Source organism: Poeciliopsis prolifica, unplaced genomic scaffold (genome assembly GCF_027474105.1).
Source record: "Poeciliopsis prolifica strain line A6 unplaced genomic scaffold, Auburn_PproV2 SCAFFOLD031, whole genome shotgun sequence".
In the NCBI taxonomy this organism is placed as follows: domain Eukaryota; kingdom Metazoa; phylum Chordata; class Actinopteri; order Cyprinodontiformes; family Poeciliidae; genus Poeciliopsis; species Poeciliopsis prolifica.
In genome coordinates, this window is record NW_026562406.1 from 2,441,019 (window position 1) to 2,467,720 (window position 26,702).

The 26,702-nt window shown below is 41.5% G+C and overlaps 2 protein-coding genes across 3 annotated transcripts in view; one reads left to right on the top strand and one right to left on the bottom strand.

Annotated features, from left to right (window-relative positions):
* zdhhc8b (zinc finger DHHC-type palmitoyltransferase 8b) overlaps positions 1 to 26,702 on the bottom strand; it is a 61,350-nt gene that overhangs the window by 11,380 nt on the left and 23,268 nt on the right. For both annotated transcript variants that reach the window (XM_055050878.1, XM_055050877.1), the window contains exon 2: positions 1,533 to 1,654. In XM_055050878.1, coding sequence (XP_054906853.1) covers positions 1,533 to 1,654 — 122 coding nt within the window. The remainder of the gene's footprint in view (positions 1 to 1,532; positions 1,655 to 26,702) is intronic.
* The window catches only part of pgam5 (PGAM family member 5, serine/threonine protein phosphatase, mitochondrial), a 32,988-nt gene continuing 30,248 nt past the window's right edge, over positions 23,963 to 26,702 (top strand). Inside the window, exon 1 of the mRNA XM_055050887.1 lies at positions 23,963 to 24,122. Within this exon, the coding sequence (XP_054906862.1) occupies positions 24,052 to 24,122 (71 nt within the window). The 5' untranslated portion in view covers positions 23,963 to 24,051. The remainder of the gene's footprint in view (positions 24,123 to 26,702) is intronic.

The window sequence follows — 26,702 nt, forward strand, 5'->3', positions numbered from 1 at the left end:
GGGGGGGACGAAACAAAAGCAGAGCACAGAAATAATCAGCCACACAGAAAGAGATTAGCTGTGTTACATTAGCTCTCAGGGCGAGAGCGTCTTCTCTCTCAGCTTCCCTTCTACAAACTCTAATGCAAATAGGCAAAAATAATCAGCCATTTACTACATCTTCAAAGGCGTTTCCAGCGTTTATTCAGCCAAACATGGTATTTGGGCTTTAATAGTGTTTAGCTTTTTCCACCCTGTTACGCAAAGTGTGTTGCATTTACTTGTTGATCAGAGATGCTGTAGCCAGGTAGCCTGCAGTTAGCCGTTTTACCGACATGTGGCTCAGAGCGCATAACTCTGGCCTTGGGACAGCGTTACACTTTCGCCAAAATGATTCATCTGAACGATTTAATGAGTCGAAATCAGAGATTTGTTCATACTGCAGCTATTTAAAGAGTCCCGAGAACTATTTTTAATCCAAAAGATGCATAAACAATCTTTTCTCTGGTGTCTGTCTGATTGAAGACTATTAGAACAACAAGAGTGGAAACAGGGAACATTTTAGCTTTTTTGAAACTGTGACTTTTCAGAACCTCACTTGACCTTTGATACCTTGATAACTGGCCAATGCTTAAGTAAAACAGAGTTTTTATTTTATGAGCTATTCTGTATAATAATGTTCAAACGCTCTCTTGCTATTACTGCCTGCTTACTGACTTTGTTGTTTTTGCTGGGAAGATGCTGTAAGGGCAGCAGAGACTTGAGGTTTTTTTTAAAAATAAAGAAATAAAAAGGAAAACAAGTGGATTAAATTCATACGCACGTCTTACCCAGATCTGAGGAAAGTTGTTGCTTTGATAACTGCTAATAAACATCTTTATATATACAATTGTACATTTTATTGCAACTTGACTTGAAACATTATCTTGAATCAAAAATAAATGCTTTTTCACTAGTTTTGACTATTGAAATGAGAAAAGTCAGCCTTCGTCTGAACGATTAATAAGAGTAGAAATAAATCTTTTCACACTGAAGCTATTTAAAGAGTCCTGGGAACCATTTTCAACACAAAAAATGCATTTCCCCCAAAGGCAATAAAAATGTAAAAAAGAGAACATTTGGAAGACGTTCATGCTATCATGCTTTCACAAACACTTTGACAAGATAGACTAGATTTTATTTAATTTTTTTTTTTTTTTTGAGTTTTACGTGCCAGCGTTTTAATTATTATGATTTAATTTGGGCTGCCAACAGGATGTGACAGGAAGAGACGGGAACAGTCTTCACAACCTGCTGATTATTCCCCCTTTGTGAAGAGAAACATGATAACCTCCTCCTGACAGGTTCTTATCATTTAAGAGCACATTGCAGTGAAACACCGTGTACCGCAGCTTAGCGCTTTGATAAATGTGGCCCTGATAAACTTTTCTCCTCGTGGCCTAGCGGGGGACGGAAACGCTCGTTTTCATCTGCAGCAGGGCAGGTGGCTGTCGGAGATTTGAATGAGGAATGTGGGAAGAAAGTCAGGTCAGGTGTGTGAGTTAAGCACAAACCTCGGGGGTAAATACCAGGGTCCATGAAGGTTGCCATGCTGAAGTTGGCCAAGACGAAGAGGAAGACCAGGCCATTGTAGAGAGGCACAGCAGGAGAGATGACCTTCATCAACCAGGGACACCTGAAAAACAAAAACGACGCTGTTGAACAAGAACGCCCGCAAACGTAAACGCTTTGAGCTCAACATGTATTTCAATCTCCATGTGATATGTGCGTTTCATCTTTGATTCATGTGAATTAAAATTCTTTAGCCAGGCTCTCTCAATCGATACACTAACCGAGAGAAAATGACCCAGTTCTGCAAACCCGTTGGTATGAAGTTATGCCGTTTCAGCCTTCTGGACCCCTCCAGTCTTCTGCTTCTGGTTCTGCTCTGCATCCCCAGAGTCAGGACCAAACATGGAGAAGTAGCGTTCAGTCCTGAACGCTACTTCTCCACGCTGAAATATTAATATGAAAAAATATTTCTACTTATGCCTTGGAGTATATATGTTTTTGAGATTTCCCTAAAGACCCTGGTTTAAAGTCTCTTGATGGGTCAAACCCATCTGACCTGGCAACAGATTATGGGTTCAGACTTAATGAACTAATCAATAGAATGGCTCACCGGGAGCTGATTGCATCACTGTAATTGTTCACAGTAGCCTGGTGGCATTGCTCGGTGATACAGGGGTCTGTCAAGTTCAGCTTTGGCTCGAATCCACATATAAAGCACTTTTTTCTTAAGGAAACATCTATAAAATGTTCATTATTTTAATAGCATACAGGTTTGTTCATTAATAAGTCACAATAATTAAACATTTTTTGATACTAGTGTCATATGTCTTGAAGTCAACAGGAAAAAAAGAACATTGCAAATGATATTTAAAGTGAAAAATTTGCCAAAGCACATGTTTATCTCTTTTCGAACCTTTTGGTCATGTCTCTGAAATTATGTCACCAGAGTGATTTTTGCAGTTTTAGCTCAAGCTTCAGTGATTTTGGTGTTGAACTCATAAACGTAAGAGAATCTCATGACTCTCGTGTCACGCTAGCAATACTTTTACAGCAACTTGTCCTGGATGATATCGTCAGTTGTTGGCAGAACTGCTAATCCAGCTCATTTGCTTTTGCCGCTCCTCTTTAAATCTGTCTGGCCAAACGGTTAGAGATGCTGAAGCCTCATTTCCAACTCTTCTGGGGTATCGGGGTCGTAGGTCAGGTATTACTAAAGCTAATCAGCTGCTCCTAGTTGTAGAAACACATTGCAACAGTTGCTCATGGTAACAACTGTCCAAAGGTAAAAAAGAAAAAGAAAATGTTCTCCAAGTTGCAGAGCATCCAAAACCAGAAGGAGTAATTATCCAGACATGCCATGCCTCAAACAAAAGAAAAAATAACAAATCAGAAGCAACATAACAGCACTACATCAACCTGCTGCCACCGTGGATGTGGGTTTAGATTTCCTCTCAGGTGATGGAATGGAAATTGTCACCTCCGATTCTTTTGAAGGCTGTTTTTGTGCCTCTGCTGTGACTCTTGTGTTTGATGTTCAGAGGCTGCACGCCGGCACCTTTAGATGCCGATGGGTTGCAAGGAGCGCCTGCTCGCTCAGATCTCCGTTTTCTGACTTCGGGCATTTCGATGGTCATCGAGAACATACGGCCCGACCCGGTCAGAGTCATCACATTCCTGCACTTTTTGTCAGCGAGCGCTGCTGGATGAATGACTTACACCAATTGGACCAGCTGATTGGTTTTCTCCCTCTGTTTAGTTATTTAATTTCAATTTAATTATCACACAATAAAATAGACCAGTAAACAATGTTTATAAGAACTCAAGTCTTTACTTGTTACTCCCGCGCTATTAACCAGCGAGTGCGTGTCCCTAATTAGACTTTTCCGCCCACACCGTCAACTTCCAGACGACTGAACTGGCCGCCATCAACTGCACTCCATTTTTATTTGCTTTTAGCAGCAGCAGCTTCCCACTGTGGGTAAAAATACACGAGCCTTTGAAAGGTAAATACATCGTTTCTGGGGTTTATTGCTGTTGCGTTTCTGTGAAGATGCTTTGTTTCTGATTTGTTTCATTTAACAACCAGGAATCCATCACTGTAGCAAAATAACCTAAGAAGCCGTTTATTGCAATAGGTTGTTCTGAAAGACACAGACTGATGTATCTTTATTGTGATAATTTTCTTATATTCCATTTCTTTTTCTCTCTAACCTACTTATGCACGCCACAATGTGCTCTTTACATATGTAGTGGATGTTTGGGTAGCACTATTTGACGGGGTGTGCATAACACCGACATGACAAAGTGTCACCAACGTGATATAGCACCTGCCATGAAGATGAGGATGTTTCCATAAAAGTTTCCAACTGCTGTCACAAAGTCATTTGTTAAATAATGTCACTTTTATTACAAAATTACATTAGAAGTCCATTAAAATGATAAACTTTGCATTAAAAGTATCATTATTTAATGAAATGAGATTTTGTAACAACGGGTGTAAACTTTCATGAAAACTCCATCTTCATGTTGATGTCATGTTTACGACTGGGTCGTGTCAGGCTCATGCACACCCCGTCAAATAAAGCGTCACCGATGTTTGTAATGGGATATAGGTGCAATTCTCAGTCTTCTTACAACCAACAGGTCTTATAACTTAGGTTACGCTCAGAACATCCGCGACTTGCTGCCGGTGACGCGGCCAAATGAAACCTCCCACCGGGTGCCACGCAGCTGATGACGAGAGAAAGGCCGGCTCTTCTTAGCAGCTCTCTATATTCTGCTTTCGCGGCTTTTCTGGAGCCACAGCTCTGAATAATTCAACGAAGCAGAAGAGGACTGTTGGGGCAGCAGAGGAGTGATGGGTTGAAGATGAAACTCAAGGCTCAAGTACCAGAAAATGCACTTTTTCGACGTCAGAATCGCATCGAGTGGCATGTTCAAGGGGTCGAGTGAGCTCATGGCGAAGATTTAGGCTGAAAGGGTTGGAGTCATTGTGTTGAAACGTGTGGTAGAATCTTGTGAAATAAGTGTCACAAGATTAAACATTTCATAATTTGCACATCAGAATCTAAAAGTTAAATTTAGGCATTTATGTGTGTATATATATATATAAGTAGGAGGTCTGTTTGTGTAGTACTGCCCCTCCTTCCTTTATTGACACCAACGTCTTAATGAGCCTCTGGCTTTAGTCTAGTTTAATATGTCCAGGATGACAGCACAAACATTTAAGTTTACCTACAGGAGCCCATTTGGCACCGGCTGTGTTATCATTTGATTTCAGGTGATATTCGTTTGCTCATTAAGAGGAATTGCTGTAAAGTCAATAACTCAATGCAGTTTATTGTCCGCTGAGGCCACATGATGCAGAGTCTGACACGATGCAGTTGAGTGGACTTAATAAAAAATGTTTCTGGGTGCGCATAAAGTTTCGTTTTTCATTTAATCAGGGTTGGATAGTAAGCCAACCCTGACAGTGTTGCATTATGACTAGGGAAGGTAAAGCAAGTTGAGCAACAAGGCAATTCAAAATCCTTAGTATGATGAAATCATAAAACAGCAAAAAAAAAAACAATACATTGCATTGGTAAAATGAAGGAAGAAAAATTACAGGTCTTAATAGTGACTATAATTAATGATCTTTCAGTTATGGAAATGCTAAACAAGTGGGGTTTTAGCCTTGATTTCAACAAACTCAGCGTTCCAGCATTTTTGCATCTTTCACAAGTCCTTTACAGAATTTTTCTACATTGGTTTCTGATGGACGTTTTTCCCTCCTCTCAAAAAACCATCCCCACTCTCCAATTAGGATACGGAAATGTCAGCGTCGCTTATTCCATACTATCTCGGGACGTGCCGCTCTCCTGAAGCTCTGCGTCCCAGCACACAGTATTCAGTATTTCTCATACACATGCATACACACATATACTAGCGCAGAGTCTGTTGTCAGAGGCGATAAAGGGGATGTTTTCTGATGGCGTGGAGCCCAGCAGTTCCAGGAAGGTCAGGCGAGGAGCACACATTCACAGCCTGAGAAGGCAAAATGAAATTCAGCTCCCAGTGTTATTCATGCTTTTCCCGGACACCACAAAAGGCAGGGCAGATTTCAGAGTGAGCTCTAAACACAGACCATGTATCTGGAAAATATTTTTAAAAAGATAAATAATGTCTTTATAGAGTTTTACTCTTAATTTTAGTCTTCCTCACACGGTAGGATGTTTACAGATACTTGTCCCAGCGTTTGAACCATTTTTTTTCCAGGGGTGTCCCAATACAACTTTTTCATTTCCGAAATATACAGATATCGCGGCGTTGAATATTGGCCGATATCGACACTAACCCGATATAATTTCAGCACAAATCATTCGTATTACTTATTTGTGTGGAACGTTTGAAAAGCCTTCATTTAATGATATTTCTCAAACATAGAACAATAGTCAACAACAATAGGAATGAGAACAGATAACCCATGTATTCTGGGTATATATGTGGTCGTCTGCCTTATAGGAATTGGTCAATTTTCCATCAATAATTTAAGCATTATTAGCTATTTCTAGCCTGTTAAGTTATACCAAGTCAGGTTTGGATGCCTATTTGAGAACCACAAGGTGCGATGAAAAGCTAATCTCTGTGGGCTAATGCGGCGACAAAGAAGAAAAGTCTACACTTTCAAGCACGATAGCTACCAATGTGGACAAACCAAACACCTTGGCTTCTGGAGAAAAGTTACCTGAACTAAAATCTGTGTCTGGATATGTCAAGGTATGAACTATGAAGTCCAACAGGATATTTATCACAGCCACGACTCCAGATGAACACCTAGACTGGTTTTGGAATGGATAAAGCAAGATTACATCATTTCCTGAAATGGCCCCAAACCATAAAAACATCTGGTTGGAATCTGGGTCGACTCCATCAAACCAACCAATTTAACCGAGCTCTTTTGTTTCTGTTCAGTCAGAACCTCGTTGCCAGCTGGCTGATGTCTCCCCAAGTCAAGGTCTAACTTCCAAAGGAGCAAATTTAGGAATAAAACAGGGTCTTAATATAACACCATTGTGTTTTGTTTTTTAATGAATCCTGCAGGTGAACACTTTAAGCTGCCATTGTTATTTGATATTAAAAGTTTTTGGCATCATTTTCTTCTTGAGTTTGATTTACTGACCGGGTTTCTTGGTGTGTGCCTCTCACACACCAAGAAACCCGAGAAGCTGAAGAGCGCGCACTCATCTCCTTATGCATTTTTTGCTCACAGTCATTAGCATTTTAATAATAAGGAGGCCGCATGAAAAGCAATGAAGTACTCTGCCCCCAAAGTCTGCCTCCACATATATTTACATATTTATCGACCCGCTGCCTGGTGAAGAAAACTTATTTTTCTGTTCCAGAAAAGCAGCTCGCACTTTAAAACATGCGAGGCGTCTGCTGCAGATTTTTAGTTTGTAATTTATCACCAAAAATGATTATGCTGAATCTTTTTGGGCCGTTACCATGTATGAAACGTGACGAGATCAATTATTAATTTGGCAGACTGTTTTTATCATCAATATTATGTGGAACATTTTTTTCTCCCTGAATCTCTGATTTTACCAGATCCTTCAGTTGCCTGTGTTTATTTGATTTCCTGCAAGATTTTCACTACTTTGAATATTTAATACAAGTAAGAATTAAAACACACGTAATACTGCCTGTAGGTTTATTAGCTTCCAGCTTTAGCAGTGGAAGTAGGTGAAATTGTTTGCAAATACAACAACTAAACTCCTCTTGAATATGGCTGTCGTGATCTGAGAAAAAAAAAAAGCAGCACACATAAGTCCAGAATGTGAGACAAAAAAGAGAAACGGCAAAATCAAAAACTATTGATTCAAACTCTCTAGAAATATGCAACTTCAAATAAATTTCTTCATCTGGACATTTTATTGAGACAATGTTAGAAAAAAATCTGTTGGGGAAAAAAAATTCCTGTGATTTTCAGCAACAGAGCTAAAAACTAAGAGTCTGTCACAGCGATTACACTGAATGTCTTACGTAAAGTCACACAAAGCTGCAGGGAAAGGTGAAACTTTGACAAAGTTTCAGTGAGTTTTGCCTTCGCTGTCGTCCATGTTTTGTGAATCAGAGTAGAAAAAAGAGAGAGTTCTGGACAGGATTACAACCTGGGATTCTACAGTGATTATTTAGCAAAAAGTACTCTGTGAAACAAAACTAAATTCATTTCAAAGCGTGAAAAAGTTTAGAATATTTCTTTATTATTAAATTTAATATATATATATATATATATATTTAAAACCTGCATGATTGTGATCTGTAGGAAAACATCACTTTCTTTAAAACTAGTCAATGATTCTTTTTTTCCAGGAAGGTTCTGGAATAAATATAAATTCTGCAAAATATTCTAAAAGCATACTTTGAAATGTTGTCATTTGCATACAAATCTACCACTCACTTACACCTATGGTATAATTTTAGGTTAGTACAAAATAAAACATCAAGTGTGGTGGAGCGTATAATGCGAGATGGCGGAAACATCCAGTAAGAAACTGAGCTGGAGTGGGAAAATAAGGGGTTAAAGAAATATCAGTTCAGTATGGTTGAAAAAAACATTTAGAGAGAGTTTTTCTTTCTTCTTTTTCTCACTACGCTGGCACAAGAGGATGAATCCGGATGCATAGAATGATAGACACAGACGTGACTGACAGACTAGAGGGCCTGGAAATTCATTACAGAAGGATTTATATTCCATTCGACATCTGACTGCCAGATGAATGGGACCTGCCCCGATGCCGAGCGCGCCATTTCGGTTGCAAATATGAATTAGAAAACCCCTTCTAAATCAATGACCATAAAAATAAAATGATGCTCCATACATAATCCCTTTTTTGGTCAATGTAGATAAACATTTGGGATGAGCAGATGGCTCTGACTGATCCCTCGAAATGTTTCCTTTGAGTGGGAGGAATGAGTTGGCACATTGGCTCCTATTTGTATTTGTCTAACAAGACAATATCTGCCTAATCTCTCATCATCTCAGCAGTTTTAAACTGTAGAAGAGGACAGAGGACCACGGGATTCAGTCGTCCTCGCTAACCACGACTCAATGAGAAATGCCTCTGACGTGGGGGCGGTGGCGGGCGGGGGACTCAACAAATCATCATTCCCTGCTCTCGTAATCCAATAAAATAAACGTCAATTACTTTCCTAATGAAAGACAGCTTGGGGAAACGTTTGCCACCACAGAGGCACAGCAAACACACACTCTGAGCCACTGTGTGTTGTGCAAGGCGAGGGCAGAACTTCCCCCAAGGGGCAGAGGACATGTGTGTGTTGGCTTTTTTTTTTTTTCCACACACACACACCCCGTGGGAAACTGAAAACCAGTACAGTACCATGGGTCAGCTGCTGTAAATGAGGCTCAACGAGGTAAAACACACTGCGGCTTAGGCAGTCGATATTTGTGGGGATTTGGACCGGAGCAGTTTTCACTAGCGCAACTGTTTTCCTTATGTGTGTTTAATAACTTGCTAGTCTCAGATATGAAACTGCACGTCCCCACGACACGGACAGTGGCTTTCTAGGGTGTGGACACAGATGAGAGAGTGGATTTAGCTAGCATGCCACCTCTAGCCTGCGACACCTTCAGTTGCTAGACTAGCACGTACAGAGGAGAAAGAAAGTTGGCTTCCCCTCTGTCACATTCCTCGGCCATCTTATTCTAGGCCCGAAGCGCCACAACCCACATGTGCAGCCACTGTCAGGAGCGCCGAGAGTTATGACCTCTCGGGAGGCAACGGAGTCATTCGTTTTGGTCTGCTGGCTGTTTTTAGGTAGCGGCGTGCTAGACGGTAGCTGTTTACAATAGTTAAGTATAGTCATCATGGCAACAGGGAGAATGGACGGTGTTTACCTTATAAAACCTGTTGTAAAAGTCCCATTGAAAAACAAAAACTGTTGGATTCTATCACAGATCTTTTTTTTTTTTTGTCTTTTTTTTTTATTTAAGAAACAAATGTTTTGAACTTAAGCGGCAGTGAAAGCAGTCACGCCAAAAAAAGTGCTCTTGTGGAATTGGTCGTCTTAAAATATGCTCAGCTGTGAGTTCCTCATTTAGGACCTCTTCCCTCCTCTGTCCGAAATTCACCTTCACTTCAGTTAATGTGTTTATATAGCACAGATTCGGAGCAAATGTCGGCTTGAGTAACTTAAAAGAAAACAAAAAAAAAAAACCATGAAAAATAAAATGGTTACATTTTTGGAGTTCCTAATCAGAAAAAAAAATTATCCTTCAAATCAAAGTTTCAGTTTTCTAAACCGGAATGCTTTGGCCTCTTTCAATATGGCTGCTCCACATTTAAAATAGTAAATGTGGCAAGAATAAATGATCATTTGTCATAATTTAATAATTTGTTAGCAATGTATTACATTGCCTACTTTGAAAGTATTATAGCACCGCTAAATTTGAAAAGATTTATAAGTGCAACGTACTTTCCTTTGTAATTTCTTTTTATCAACTGCAGCACTACCTACGTTGTATATCCATGGCAACCAAATTTGATTTTGAGGTTGCAGTGGGTTAAAAAAAAACAAACCTTGAACTTTTGATATTCTCTCATGTGGGATATTTTACTTTCCAACCTCTAACGTGGAAATTTCACCTTTTGAGAAATATTGTTACGCAGAACTCATCGACCAACTGAATAGAAATAATGGAAAAAATGTTATCCTTTCTTTTTTTTCTGCAGCAGAACTTCAAGTTCTGCTGTCGGCATGGTGGTGAACATTTGGTAAACACATGACCCGACAGCTGTAGACAAATGTAATACTAGGTCTGATCAATGCATTTTTTTTATTATTATTTACATTTAACCAGCTGGCTACAAAACAAAGCTACGACCCATCACCAGGCTTCCAAAGCTATTCCAAGAAAAAGCAAGGAGGACAGAAGTGGAACTGAGCTGAAACCCGAGGAGGTAGTCCAAAATTACAGCAGCCGGCACAGAGACACACAGGCTGAGGAATAAATAGAGAGCAAAAGACACATGGAGACCGAAGGCGGTTGGATCAACCCAACACACTCAGGAGTTTTAGGAAGCAAGTCAAGAAGCTGTTGACCTAAATAGTTGTGTGCTGAATGCACAACGAGCCTTCGCTCTCTGGAACTGAGCCTCCTGCGCCGACACCTTGTCCAGCAAAACTGCGACTATTACAGCAAACCCGATCCAAAAGCTGCTCCATCCAATTCTCCTTTTGCTTTCTGATGGAGACGGAGACTGGCTGTAGAGAGGCCGAGCCCGAAACGACACAAACACAAGCTGCTCTCCATACAACAGAGCAGCCCTCAGAGTCTGCAGCACTTCCCAAAAAATAACCTGGCAGATTGTGTCCTCAAAGCTGATGCTCGTCTGCAATAAAGGTAAAGCTTTGCTTTGTCGCACAGCCAACTTAAGCTGGGCTTAAATTGTGTAAATTAGAATTACAAAATTAGAACAAAAGCACGGCAATTTTGAAAAAAAAAAAAAAGAAAAACTTTCTTTTTTTGATAAAAAGTGTTTCCGCCAGGATGAAGCGGTTGCACTTTTTTGAGTCACGTGATCAACAAGAATTGGAGCCAGCCTTTAAAATGTGTCTCACTACAGTCCATCGAAAGACCAAAATGAAACAAACAAACACGTTAAAACATGGGTAGAGCAGGGCCCGATGTTATCGGATGTTACTGACGGAAAAGACGTAGATGAAGACGACAGAAAGCAGTAGGAGACGACAGGCCGCATGCTATAATGACTCACTGCGTGAAATTTTGTGGAATATCGACAATGTTTTGCACATTTGCAATGGAAAAGCAGTTTTAGTAATTGTGAAAGGTTTTTTTTTTGTTTTCATATCTTTGGGGGAATAACAAAATTGCATGCACAAATGTGTGTCACATTGCGTCTGTGCAGGCAGAGAGGCTGATTGCTTATCCACACTCAATTACTGGGGACATTTAGATCAGGATATTCTTTCACAAGTCCCAAAAAAACAGATTAAATCAGAAGCACAAACACAGCTCATCAACTGAAGAATAAAAACATGCTACCAATAACATTTAAACTGCGCAGGACGGGTGCCGCAGTATGAAAATAACAGCATCAGTCATATTGTGCGATAATGCAATTCCCATCCGGGTAATTGGCAAAGCTAAAGTGGCCGGTGCCAAGCCTCAGCAAATTGTGCTTGGATGTTAATTCCAGCTTATTAGCCGATGTGTTTTTTTTTCTTCTTCTTCTGCCGCAGCAGAGCCCATCAGCCTAATAAGCTGCTTATCAATCAGTTTGATTCAAGCGCAGGCTAATACGGAGGGTGGCAGAGATGGACGACACCAGTCTGGGTCAGTTGTTTAGTCTTTCATTTCTCACAGTTTGAAAAACAAACATTTCATACCACTTCAGACTGCAGATCTGATTTGAGCCGCTTACCACAAAGTCCACTGCATTATTTTGCCTTTATAAAAACCGGAATGTTTTCAGATAAACGAACAAAACAACCCAAACCACCAGTAAAGTGGCCTGAGTGTTAAGTTTGCAAAAAATAAAAAATAAAAAGGCCCAACTGGAACAGCTGCATAAATGTAAATCATGTGGATTTCACACGAAAGCGTCAGGCCCGGTGACCGGCTGACCGATGAATCGGTGCGCCTCTGTTACAACGACTGAAAGTCAGGCGCTGACCTGAACAACAATTAATCACTGCATAACATAAACAGACATGCTTTGAAAAGCTGACTCAAATATGTATTATGTAAAATATGGAATATGTAAAAGGTGTAAAATCTTGGCTTTTTTTTTCAATGGTAAAACAAAACAAACCACATCAACGGATGAGATTTTCTATACACTGCATGTTTACTTGACCTCCAAATGGCACAACAGTGTCAGCAGATGAAAAACAAGTTTAGAGAAGGGCAGCTCGCATGCATAAGAAGTCACTTTAACGTAAACTGTTTGACTTTGTGCCTGTGAGTGTCTCTGGCTGGTGAAACTGTTCCTGTTCTGCACTCAGCGAAACGACCAGCTGTGAAGCAGCACAGAAATTGTGTTCAGCTCAGAGTAGCTTTCCTTCAAAACGGATAAAAGGGAAGAAAAAACTGCAGTGTAGTAAAACCACTCTTATAAATGCTTTTTCTTTAAAAAGTTAACTCAAGTAAGTTGAAATCACTACCACCCACCTCAGCTTGGCTCATATTTTGCCTTATAAAAGCAGGAAAAAAGAGACGTAACTTGTTCTCCGAAAAAAAAGAAAAACAAAATCAGAACATTCCTCCTCTTCATAATCCTGAAATACCCTTTTATCAGGCATCAACAATGTAAGGGCTCTGCTCAGCACAAGGGGCTCTTTGTTCAGTAAGCCAACACCTCAGTATTTTTAAAAGTGTGTGTTTTTAAAGCCCACAATGGAGTGAGTGTATGTGCTCCATATGAAGTGCACCAGCTTCGTACTGAAGGGAGGTTTTTGTGGCGCGGCGGTGGGCGCCGGAACAGGCCCCGCCTTCATTGGGTGCTTACAAGGCTGGATGCGTTACGACAGAGCAGGCCCGGGACCAGACCTGCCCTCCCACCACAGCTGTCCAGATGTGCCTCCCTCTGTGTTTTCATCTCGTGAATTGCTGATGTCCAATAAGAGCGTTTAGCCAAGCTACGTGAAGATGTTTGTGCTCCTGAGGATCATAAAAACAGAATCAAAGTAACAGAATTTGCCCTCTACAGATTGAGGAGGAAACATGGTTTCAGGATGTTCGGCACTGTGGCGCGGTTGGTGGTGGCACCGTTGCCTTGCAGCAAGAAAGTCCTGGGTTTAAATCCCGGCGTGGTCAGCCTGTGCCTGTGTGGTTTCTCTCTGGCTTCCTCCAAAAATCTAAAAACAAGATTCAAGTGTTCCTGGTTTGTCTGGGGATCCTCATCTTTGTGACACTGAGGTTTGGCTGTTAGGGCAACATCACTCATTAAACCTGGGACTGATTTTTATGTACCATAACTTGCTCTGTCCTGACATATTCAACGATTGGCGCGCAATTTAGTTGTCTGGTTATGGTTAGTTAGTTTGGTTATGGGCCCATGTGCAACAATAATTCACCAAATGATCAACCAACCAATTTATCAATCAAACCAACCGACCAACCAAACTTGTATCCATTTGATGGGTGGGATGGGCTTCAGAACACACAAACAAGATGCTTGATACAAAAAATGTTTGCGTGATACTTGGAAATGTTTTTCGTGATCGGATGAGGACAATCAAGAAAAAGGCAGACAATCAGAACGCAAGTGAGTTGCTTGTTAATGACCCGAAAGCAATTGGACAACAGTCACCACGAACACCATTGGTACCACACTACAGGATAATGCACTGAAGCCTTGCAGAGCTGTACTGCAGCAACATGTTCAGGTTTGTTTTAGTTTTGACTGTGAACTTCTGAATGATTCAGACACGGTTTAACGGAAACTTATTTGGCATTTGGTGTGCTTGGGGGAAAAAAGAGTTGAAGACTCTAAAGACACCAATTCACAGAGATGGAAACCTCCTGCTATGTTTACATAATGACTTTATGGCCTGAAGAAGCCAACGAACAAGATGACGTAGAATTGATGGAGAACCTATTCCACACTACTCACAACAATGAAGATAATTTACCCAAATAAAGGAAGAAGATTAGGGTTAGAAAGCAGCACTGCCAGTGTCTGGACTTTGACCCTGAAGAAAATCAGTGGATGGCTCTGAAGCTTTGGTTTGCCAGGTTTCAAGGTTTGATTCTTTTCATTAAAGTACAAGTAACACCAAAATCTGAGAGACTCTATGCAAGCGAGCAAACTTGGAAATGATTCCCACACTGTGTACTCCACACTGATGCTTTTTGTAAAGCCGTGCACTCTGCTGTCAGCTGGAGAGCTACTTAACGGTTCCTTCCAGCTGAACCGTGCCGGTTAGATCGCTCTGGAAGCCCAGAGGAAGTCCAAAGACCCAGTCCAAAGACCCAGTCCTCAGAGCGTTCAGCAGATGTTGAAGTATTCAGAGCTGCAGGTAGACGACTGCATCCTGCACACTCACGCCTCAATGATCTGTGAGCTGGTGTGAGTCAGTGATCAGAGGTAGCAGCTCAGTAGAATCTTCTCTGTGACTGTCGTTTTTTTTTTTTTCCCGCTTATAAAGGGTATTCTTTCAGGTTCAAATGGCTTAGATATATGTTTCTTTTTAAACGTCGCAACAAGCAATAACTCAATTAAATGGATGATAACGAGTTCAATAATTTCTATGATTTATTGTTTTTCTCTTTTCTTTAGCTCTTTCAACCAAAAACTGGATGACAGACGTCTTCTGGGTGCTTCGGCCTTTTCATTTAATTGTTTTAGAGACAACTTTCTTTACAGAGACTTCATAATTCATGTAATGTTTTTTTATATTATTATTCATTTTGTATATGCTAAATGTTTCAAAATTAAATGAAAATTAGAATTAAAAGTTTCTTCATTTTTGAGAATGTTTTGTTGCCCTTTCCATCATATTACTTGAAAATGATCTCAAAACAACAATATTAATAAGCGCCTCAATGACTCCTGGGACAGTTTATTGTCCAGCAAAGCTCAACATGACAGGCCTATTCAAATGACTGGACGGGGCTTAATTTAAAAAAAAAAAAAAAAGGAATCCTGTGATGTTTTCACCAAACAACTTCCTGACTTTGTTCGGCGAACTAATGAGCGCCAGCCGCAGCCAACTGGCATGCCAAGTGAAAACTCGGTGCAGAGTCAACGCAGCGAGCCAATTTGGTTGCTCTTTTGTTATAACTTTAGGGAGTTTTGGAAAAATGTAGTAATGTTTTAATCATGCCAAAAAAAAATATGTAAGAGTCAATCTTGAAATTACATCAGGGAAAGCATACATTTGGTCAGGCTGTGAAGGTTTAGAAGATTTAATGAGAGCTACTTTTGAGTTTCACAAAGCAATAAGCATTTAGCCTTAGGTGATTTAAAAATAATCGATTCTCGAACACAAATGAGCCCCATGTTTAGCATGGCCCTGTGATTTGCTCTCCCTAAAGGGAACCTTTTAGGACAAAATGTTCTTTGCTTCAGAATCAAGACCGCCTCCCTATCCTCTCCCCTGCTCAGTTGTTTCTCTTCATCCATCACGAGTCCCAGAACCGAGGCAGGTGCTTTCACTGAACCTCCCCAAAGATCGCCAGTTCCCGCCGAACTTCCTCCTCCCTCCATTTCCGCCTGCACAACTTCCCACACGCACAGCTCCCTCCGGCAGAAGGAACTCATCTGCGATCGCCTCGCGTCTGTAGGAGTATTAATTGTGAATTGTCAAACAGGGATTTATCTTCCTCTCCATCGTGCAAAGAGAGCGTCGAGAAATCAGCCGGAGGCGCGGGAGGCCGGGCCGCAAAGCATGCAGACAGAAACACATCCATGAAAGAACCGGTGGGTAAGACTTCCTTCCACTGTGGCTGAGAAAACGAAAAAGTGTGGCGGGAATCCAATGGCAACTCTGATATAATTCCTGCATTTCTACTCTGGTTGGACTGAGATGTGACAAAGTCCTAAAATCACACATACACACACACAAAAAAAAAAAAACTCCCCAAACTGCTGAGACTATACAGTCAGCAAGCCGCAATCATGACACGTCTGTACGGGCCGGGCCTCGTCGTCCCGCATGCTGCACAGAGAACAAAGGGTACCATTGACTTAACATGCAGCAACAAAACAACACAATGATTCCATTTAGTGAGAAAAAAGAAAAAAAAGTGGCTGGCCGCACTGGGCAGAATCCTATCTGTGTTCTCTGAGCACTTGGGAACAAAGAAAAGAACAGAAAGTGGGCGGCGAGGGTCAGCAAACGCTTCTGACCCGCTTTGTGAACATACAGCACGTTGTGGAGTAGAGCTACACGACTGGACACATTCACCCCGAAAAGCAGCCAAAGCAAAGTGGGGGTTGGGTGGAAATGTGTTAGCACGTTACATCAACAAGTGGCAGTCTTTCCCAGAGAGCTCTGCTTAGCTGGCAAGCAGGTTGCCAGAGAACAGCAGTAAATATAGGCCGCTGACATTAAACCCACACAGCCTCTGTTACAGCATCCTGGCCCCACCAGCAACAAAATCAGCCTCTGCAGTAATGAAGAGTAGATGGAGCATCCAGGTCTGCATTCACAAACCTGCACATCAAAGAAACTATAGCGACTGATGGCCGTGGCTTGGAAAAAAGCTGCCATTACCAAAGGATTTTGCAGCAGATTTACGATTATCATGTGGTTGTTTTTTTGTTTGTTGTTGTTTTTTGTTGTTGTTGTAAATAACAAGAAGAAACAAGAACAGCGTTCAGAATAATTTTTTGTTCCAGCCCTCACTGCCCCGTGTGTTCATAAATTCTTTCAATAGGTAGAGAGGAAAATACAGTTTTACCGTGAATTTTAAAATGCCTTTCATGTAATTTGGTGAAAGACATCATATTGTCATTGATTCCTCAGAGGACCAAGTTCAGCTGCACCAATTACAGTTGATATCTGATGACTGAGCCTTATCAAGACATGGTGATGATTTTAATAACACAATAATACAAACTTCAGCTTTAAGCCGCAGACATAGTTAAGTTGTGGATGTCGTCTTGTGATAGTGTGTGTGGACAAACGGCGACGCTTCCGTGTAAGCCTGCAGACGTCGGAAAGGAAAGTGGCATCCAATGGAGCAACGCCGTCATTTACAACTTCGCAGGTCTTCACAGGCTCAGCAAAGGACGCTGCGGATGTCGCGTACAGAAGAAGGAGGCAGGAGGCAACTTATAAGTCGCCTCGCCGTGGCTCAGAGCCCTGCGATCGTGGCCCCTCCGTCCCAACCTCGCCCCTGCCTCCACCCTAATGAAATTGTGAAGCAATGTGCGAGGCCTGATCCGCTTAGAGGGGTCGCTGAGATCATTCTGTGGAGCTTCCCCGCTGGGCTTTTTTACAGCAACAACACGTTCGCGGGAAGACTTCATTTCACTCTGGGCGAGGCTGACGCTAATGAGGGCGAGTGATAATGGCTGTTTACTGTGAGCACAATTTTGGGCCGTTTAGCCGAAACCAGCTCGGTTTTTGCTTCGTGGTCTTGGAGAAGAAGAAGAAGAAAAAAAAAAGACAGAAAGGAAAAAAAGAACTCGGTCTATAAATACACACGCTGACCTAATTATAGGTGGAGTAGAGTCATCTGTGATTTAGTTTGTTTGAAGTCAGCCAAAAGGAAAAAAGAAAGAAGAAAAAAATCCTCATGAGTTGGCTGGATGGGACTGAGAGATCTTCTGAAAACAATTAGAGCTCGATATAAAAAGATTTTTGCAAGAAAACACACACACACAGCAGGAAATAAAAGATAAACTACAACAGCTTGATTTTTTTTTTCAGCTGAGATTTGAGTGGATACATCTGCGTGAATCAGAATGATTTAGTAAATTTAGCAGAATGTTACGACACATATGTCTAACTATTAAAAACAAAGAGACGCCATGTCGCATTAAAGAGTCACTAAAACCATCTCTGCCTGTTCTGAACCTGGAGGACGGAGGCCATCAGTGGCAGGTTTAACGTCCTCCCGCTGATTCCCTGTGGCTAATAAACATCACCGAATGGTTCAGTCTGACCTGACAGCAGGTCTGATGGCCAGTCTCAAAGCATCTCAGCAAATAAAAGAGCAACCTTCTGCCAGCTGGAAGGAAACATTTACACTTTACCAATATCTGCAATCTGTTCGCTTTTCAGCATCTAAAAAAGTACAACGCGGTCGTGCAAAAACATGTCGTGTCGACCCTCCAGACTAGTCGGGTCTTCTGGTTCTGATCTGCTCTGCGCCTCCGGAACCAGAGCCAAACACGGAGAAGCAGCATTCAGCTTCTACGCCCCACAAACCTGGAGCAAACTTCCAGAAAACTTCAAAACAGCCAAAAACACAGGGATCCTTTAAATCTCGACTAAAACGCCACCCGTTTGGAGTTCATAACGACTGGAATGCTGAGCTACATACTTGACGTGTGTTTTGCTGACAAAATGTAAAACTTGTGGCTTGTTTCATAATTGTGACGTTTTTACGGCGTGAAGCACTTTGAACTGCCTTGTTGCTAATTAGTTAATACTGATTAACTTCACTTTAACACTTTAAACCTTCCCATCGGAATGAAAACCTGTATCTGAGAGAGCAACAAGTAGTTCTCGTCAAACAATTAATTTTGTGCAAACTAACTGAGATTTTATGTCTTAGGCATCTTCTCCCCCCTCAGACTATCAGCTGGAACTCAGGTCCGAGATTAAGAAATAAATAACTAAATAAATAAACGATGTGCTCTCTAACACTTGCAGTGGAAAGAGGACAGCTTCTTCCGACCCGTGCAGACATCTACACCAGTAACGTACTGGTGTCGTGCCAGTTCAGCACGACCTCAAACTGCAGCACCGCAGCTCGGCTTGGCAGGCAGCCGTCGGGTCGCGGGGTGGGATTAGGAAACATCCATAGTGGACCAAAATAGAGCTCTGCTTTGTACTAATCCAAACTGAACAGGTGCTTCTATTTAAAGGACCAAATCCTCTCCAATCCACCCCATCGGTATCCCAGCCCTGTGCTGCCCCAATCTGTTTTCCAGATATGTTTTATTTCCCAGTGTTTTCTTCACTGGGGACGGAAAACCACAGCAGTTAGGTCTTGTACGTGCTGTGAAAATGTGCGCGAGGAAAAGCACTTAATGAACTACAGCTTCCATCATTATTACTCCTACTGGAGTGGCACACGATTTCTTTTCTGCTTGCTAATTGGCACAAGTAGGCTTCTAATCAATAACCCACCAATACGCCGGAACCATTGAGACACAGATTTTCTTACTTTTATGTATTTATCTTTTTGATCAACTCCGCCAGTTTAATTCCAGCACAAACAGAGTAAAAACTCAATTCTGAACTTCAGCGGGCGAGGCAAACGACTCTAAATAAATACTGATGTTTGGATGAACTCACTGGAGAAAGTTGCATTCAGGCATATTAACCATATTGAAACTCAGAACGTACATCTTGCTCTTAAGTGTTGGCAAAAACATCTACACACGTTCCAGTTTGTTTTTTTGCGTTGTTAATTTTATCAAGACTAAAGTGAAAAGAAAGATTCTGCTTTTTTTTCTCTTCTTCACAGTTTTCAGGTTTGTTTTTATGGTACATATTTATACACAGCCCCTGTAATATTCTACATGACTGCTATACAAAAAGGATATTTAAGTTGTGTAAATTCGGACAACAGTTGATGCAAACGCTTACTTTTACACAATTTTAGCTTCTGAGTGCAAAGAAGAGAGTTTGTGTTTCCAGACAGACGACAAAGCATCAGAGCAGAAGAAATAAAGGAGAAAGGGAAAAAAGAGGGAGGAGGTGTTGCTTCACACTTTGCTGCACTTCCTCCAGCGCCAACGCTTCGGGACGACTTGGGAGGCACAACACTTGCTGCACATCAGGTGACAGGGTCAACGTGGTGCGAGTCCGGCTTCCGCAGCAGCCACCAGACAGACTGATCACACCCTTTTGGTGCAGAGTTATCGTCGCACTGCTGGAGCGTCATTAATCAAAAGCTCTCACTAAAAAGGAGTGGAGCCCTAGGGCTGCTAATTTCACCCCTTGCAACTCCCGCCGGGTCAGAAACCACATTGTCTCAGTTTTCAGTCCCACCAAGCCTTCTCCATCAGCCCGACAGAACACCTCAGGGTAGTGTTTGAATAACTAACAAAAGCGTTTCCTTCAAGATCTGCATTCAGCCTCAGAAAGTGCAGAGATCACAATCTGGTGAGCGAGCAGACGAGGGTTTTATTGCAGCAGTCTGAAGCAGTTACGATCCAAGGAGCAGAATATGGTTGACAGGCCCCGGGGCCGGTCTTTGGAGCCACACTATTCACACAGGCACAATCGCGACCTTTTCTAAATATGAATTTGGTTGCAGCCGGGGCAGTCTTGGCTTTTGCTGCGAACACAATGTGACATCCACCGGCCGCGGCAGCTCAGCGGCAAACAAAGGGAGGTAAAAGGCCGGGGGTGTCGTGGAGCGGGACGGCGTTGCTTACTTCAAAAACCTCCTTTACTTCTGTTTTTTTTTTTTCAAAACGTGGGTAAGATGAGTTCAGCATGAAAAAAAAAAACAGAAAAAAAATCAGTCTTATGCAGATAAACGTATTTATCCTGTTGCGATGTCTAGGCCTGTCACAGTTCTGCTGGACGATAAATCGTTCCTGAAGTTATTGCGATAAACAATAATATTGTTGCTTTGAGACAATTTTCAAGCAATATAATGGTAACGGCATAATTGTACATGATGAACACATTCTCAAAGATCAATAGACTTTAAATTCTAAGGAACATTTAACACTGGAATGTCTCAAATATCCCCCCCCAAATAAGAATCAACACTTTTGAACACAATAAATTTTTGTAAGCCATTAAAGTTGATTTTACAAAGTTCCTATTATTCATAGTCTTCAAGAGCAAAAGAATAGTTTGCCTAACTTACAACAGAGCACAGCGGCAGCCATCAGAAGTTTTAGCTGTGTTGAGTTTAAAAGTGTTCACGGTTCAATAAGAAGTAGGAATAAGAATATCTCTTTTTCAAAAATGTCTGAAAGTTTAAAGGAACATCTGTGGAGTAGAAAATTGGGCCTTACCCAAAAGAAAAGCCCATCCCTCGGGTCAAAGATTCACTCTGAGATTTAGAAGAAAAGAAAAAAAAACTGCTTCTCATCTGTGAGAATGAGTGGCCTGCTGGCGAAAAACCATTTAACCCTCCGAGTCGCAGCAACGAGTCTGAGTCACATGGAGGCCGGCGAAACGTCCACTGAGAGGAGACGGAAAGAAAGACCGAAGGAAACGGACAAAGCTCTGACCTCGTTGGCTCGGCGTTCTCGGTGGAAGAATGGAAACTCTGTCAAACGCTATCAAGGGGCGAATAAAACGGGTGGACTGGTTCACACTCTGCCTTCCAGTCTGCCATTTCTGCCACAGCTGACTCAATTGTTGCATTTTTTTTCTTTTTTAATGGAGTTACCGACACCCAAAGGCGTTAAGTTTCCAGTGACGTAAAAAAATTCTGGAGTTTCAAGAATTTTTGTCTCCGGGAACGGCTGGAAAAGAAATCAGGTCCACTGCAGGACAGCTACAGTTCAAATTCGTTTGTTTCACATGACTCCATGGTTTTCAACTCCCTGATTTTTTTTTTCTCCCCATGCGGTCACATGTTTCTCAGGGCGCAACATGTTTACATTTACAGGGTTTGAGAGAGACGGGAGAGAATGAGTAGCAAACCGAGGAAAAGACTCAAGACTTCATCAGGTTTTAATACGGCCTTTAAGGCCTTTAACACCAACTTGTTTGAGCTTTACGTTACATTGTAATGACATTCTTTCATCACACACACACCTGGATTGTTTTGATTCTTTCATGCATGTCTGAAAAATTATTTAATCTCCCATGGCAACCAAACAAACGCCTGGGTGCACCAAGCCCCGCCCTCGAGGCAAAGCTCCTCCTTGGAGCTGCAGTTTCCACCTTACAGAGCATCTCCTCTGCCACTCCCACTCAGCTCCTTCAGACTAGCCAGGGGGAATTAGCAACACCTGGTGAAGGGTTAATAGAGGACCCATGTTGTGATGACTTCCTGAAAGCAGGAGCTTTTAAAGAGACAGAGGCCCAGTTTTAAAGCATTCAATTTTTATATGTAATATATATAATTTTATAACAACTGCAGTTAACTTGATTGTGTTAACATGACACTATACACAATACTGCCCCTTTAAAGGCATTTCTACACATTTAGACATCAAACAGTACAATATACTATGTAACTGAAAATGAAAAAGTGACAAAAAAAAAAGAAGTACATACGTTTCCTCCAATCAAAATTTTGTATTTTTGCCAGAGCCGTTTCATTAGACATCTCAGCTGAGGGGGCTGAGATTACATTTTTTGGGGTTTTTTAAATCAACATGAGCCTTTCTTCAGCTTCTCCGCCGTACGATGAGCCAGACTCGCACACAGCTCTGCCCACCAGGCCTCTGTCTGAACAGCTTTTTCATTGTGGTTCCAGCATCCAGCCTGACACCATCGGTAGAACTCATGACACACGGTGGGGGGGGGGGGGGGGGGGGGGGGGGGGGGGGGGGATCCCGTGGTGCACGTGAGCGTGGAAGGGATTAGGCAGTCAGGAAGCCCGGCGGTTCACCGAGACAATTCTCATTATCGAGTCGCGTCGAGCTCGGCTTCCTGTAGCAGCTGAATGCACACGAAACGCGTCCACAGGAGAACCAGGAGCTGAACACGGCTCCCTCCTAGGAGGAAAACACGGGAGTTCGACTCACGTGAAGCAGATCACCTTTTGTTGTGAGGTGGGAACAGAGAGGTACATACAGACACTCGTCTCTTGTGGATCCGATTAGTCACAAAAGCAGACCTGCATCACGCACGCAGGATATCAAACTAAAGATCATTTTAGTTCCCTGTCTCATCTGTGGCCCAGTCAAAGTTTAAATCTGAATCAATTTCACAATGTGTGGCGTTTGGTTTTCACAGGCATTATTCATCACATTTGACTAAAACGTGGTAAAAGACACTTTTTGTAAGCTTACAGTCAGATATTAGCAGCATCAATTCAAAGGAAAATAACCTGGGGCTTCATTTTTCAAAGTCGTACATTCATCGTGTCATTCATTCATTTACAAATGTCATTGCAGTGAGCAGGATAAATACGTAGCTCCATTTAGTTTGAACCTAAATTTTTACGTAATATGAAAATTCACTTGACGACGACAACAGGAAGTGGACTGTCACAGTAAAAGCTCGGTCTCTGAACCTTTTTATAAACTGTCTCTCTTTTCTGGCGCAAAGGTTCAGCTTCATCTTGAGACATTTTAACGACATTTACCACTGGATTTACATAATTACATAATAATGTAGGCAGCTGAATATTTAGCTACTCAGATACTTGGGTTGGAGAAAACATTTAGCTTTTTCTAATGAAATATTTAGATTCAAACTGGATATTTAGCATGCTAAGTATTTAGCTTATAAATGAATGAATGGTGAAAATATGAATTAGAAAAATGAAGCCTTCATTTTTTTTTCTTCTTATGACAGGCTAAATGGCCCCCCATAAAGACATAGCCCAAATATTTAGAACTGCATCAAAAAGCGATTCTACACATTATTGAATCAGGGAGCCCAAATGCACGTCTGCCACGTTTTTTTTTTTCTTTTAAAGATTTTTATTTGTAAAAATGTGGAAAATATCACATTGTTTTCCTTCCGCTACACAATCATGCACTAGTTTGTGTAGAAAAACAATCAAGCTTGGTTACCTCTTCATTTAATTACAAATGTCGCCTTGAACACTAATCATGACTGCAGCTCTCTCTCTCTCTCTCTCTCTCGCTCTGTGTGCATGAAATATGTTGCGAGTCGCCATTCCTTGGTGCAGCCTGCAGCTTCCTCCCTCGCTCTGGTGAATGAATGAGGGCTCTATTGGGCCTGGAGGTTCTGCTGCTCCAGCCCACAGTGGAAAATACGACAGCCAGCAGCAGGTAGGGTGAAAGAGCCTTCTGACACAGCAGAACGATTTCATCCACATCCAATACTACAGAAGTTCAGCTTCACAGTATGTGCTTGTGTAGTGAGTGTTTGAAGCCTGTAGAGTGAGAGAGTGAGAGCTACACACGCAGAGCCTTTTACGTGTAGAAGTTCAGTGGAGTGTCAGATTTGTGTCGCCACGTTTGATCACACTTTAAATTGGATTACAGAGTTAAGATCATTTTTGCAGCTAGAAAAAAAAATGAACGTCGGAATATTTTATTTCTACTAGTCGGCTCACACAACTCCACACTAACGGTGACAAAAAAAGCAAACAAAAAAAAGAAGAAAAAAGCACATTGGCAGAGGTCTCTGAGAGTTTATGAGCGCTTAAAATGCAATCTGGTGTTTGATGACTTTCTTTATGGTGTGCATTTTGAAAGGACACTGAAGTTGAAAATGCATAACGCAAAAAGGAATGTGTTAAGCTTAAAGCTACCTGGGAGAAAACGTTTTGCTCAGCTGGAAGCTTTTTCTTCCTCTGTTCTGAGCAGATTTGACGTCTCCAGCTTCTATGCAACACGCGTTCATTCAGAGTCATCGCCTCCGGCTACGATATTAATTGGAGTCCGATATGTCTGTCCTCTTTCTGCATTGTGTTCGGATCTCTGCAGTCGCTACACCACTTCAGCAGCTACTTCTTCACTATTCTGAAACTATAGTTGTAGATGGAAAACAACAACAAAAAAAAAAAGTTAGAAATGCCAGGAAGCCATCTTGAAAGTCCTCAGCATAGTCTGACTATTATCTATTACAAAGCCGTAATTTGTTGGAAATCCTTTAATGTTAAAATATAAATTTCAATAAAAAGCATCAAGCGACGAAGACAATACCAACCCCACAGCTTCCTGTCGTGCATCGCAGTATCAAAGTTTGACATGGACATTTATTTTCTTTTGGGAAAATGAGCTGCTTGAAGCTCAATTTCTCTTCAGTCAGAAGCCTCTTTGAGATTAGTTGCAAGACCGACTGCAACAGGAAATCTTAACCTGCCCACAGTGTCACCGTCCACGATGACATTTTTACGATTACTCGGACGAGTTTTGACATGAATAAATTGAATTCCTACCGACTCACAACTTCTACGATAACGTCTCGATGTGTCTCGTGCCAAAACATCTTAATAATGAGACACAGCGTTGAAAGCTACAGGCGAGAAAACACAGAGTGATTACAGAAAGTCCCTCAACCCGGCACAGCGCATCCTCTTTTTCCACACTTGAAAAAACCACAAAAAAAACTCACCAATGAAAATGTTACTTGTTGCCAAACTAATATATCTACTCAACTGCATTCTGACTGCTGGCTTTGTTTTGACAACGCGATTTGATTTGAGCAGAACCATCCTCATCAACCGAATGGAGCCGTTCCTCCCATGCCGTCTGTCACGTGTTCAGGGCCGCCTCCTCTTCCTCCTCCTCCGCTTCCTCCTCCGAGGGTCTTGAACTCATCAGAGACGTGGCAGCCAAAATTAAACATACTTGACATTTATGAATTCATGAGCTGAGGCTGTTCGTTTAACTGTGCAATTGGAGAGGCCATCCTTATTGCTTGAAGAAGGGAGTTCAAAAGTCCCAAACTTGCTGGGATGGTGACCTGGAGTGTGGTCGTTTTATGGCGGGCAACAAAAACTGTTTGCAAAAAAATTAAAAATAAAAAAAATGCAAAAACGCTTTGCTAGGACCACAGAGAGCAGAGGGAAGTGGGTTTCGGCATGACGCACGTGGAAATAATTGTTCTAAAACAATTGAAAACTGTATTTTTTTTTTTGTTTTTTTGAAAAGTTCATATTGTCCCATTTCTCTCCCTCCTCAACCTACATTCTCTGCGGTTCATCCACCCACACATTCATGCATTAAAGCCACAGAGAAGCAGCTCCACCTAAAAGCCCCCCTTCCTCTACTGAATAATAATCATGACAAAAAAATGCAGCAGAATTTTAGAAACCCAATTTATGACACAATGCACAAATTTAATGTCACAGTGCCATGGAAGAGTTGTTTTTTAAAATTTTTTTCAAACTAATTTTAATACATAACCAGAGTAAACACAACAAGCGGCTTTCGAATCGTTTAATTTTTCTGAAATGCTGTATTGGTTACATGACCGAAAATAATGCGGTTAATCATAGTTGATTCATGATTTAAGAAGGGGAAACGTTTATCTTCACATAGTTCAGTGAAGCTTTTTCCTCCTCGCTGGATCAAAACGATGCTTTTTATATTTACTTATGTTTTATTAGCTTTCATACTGGAATCAATCTGATGATCCAAAAACATTTAAATGTGGCAAAAAAAAAAAGAAAAAGATGAAAATACAGATGATCTGTAAGTTTGCAAACAAATGCTTCAAAGTTTCCCTGAAACTCCCAACAGGGTAGAGCAGCAAATCTGAATGATGACAGCTGCCTGTAAATGAATTATTTCCCGGGGGTTTTTCTGCGTCTGCTTCTTTCTTAGACGTCTGGACTGCAACACCGGTCTTAATTATCGTGTCAGCTCAAAGCTTAAAACTTTAGACACGGCTGATTGATG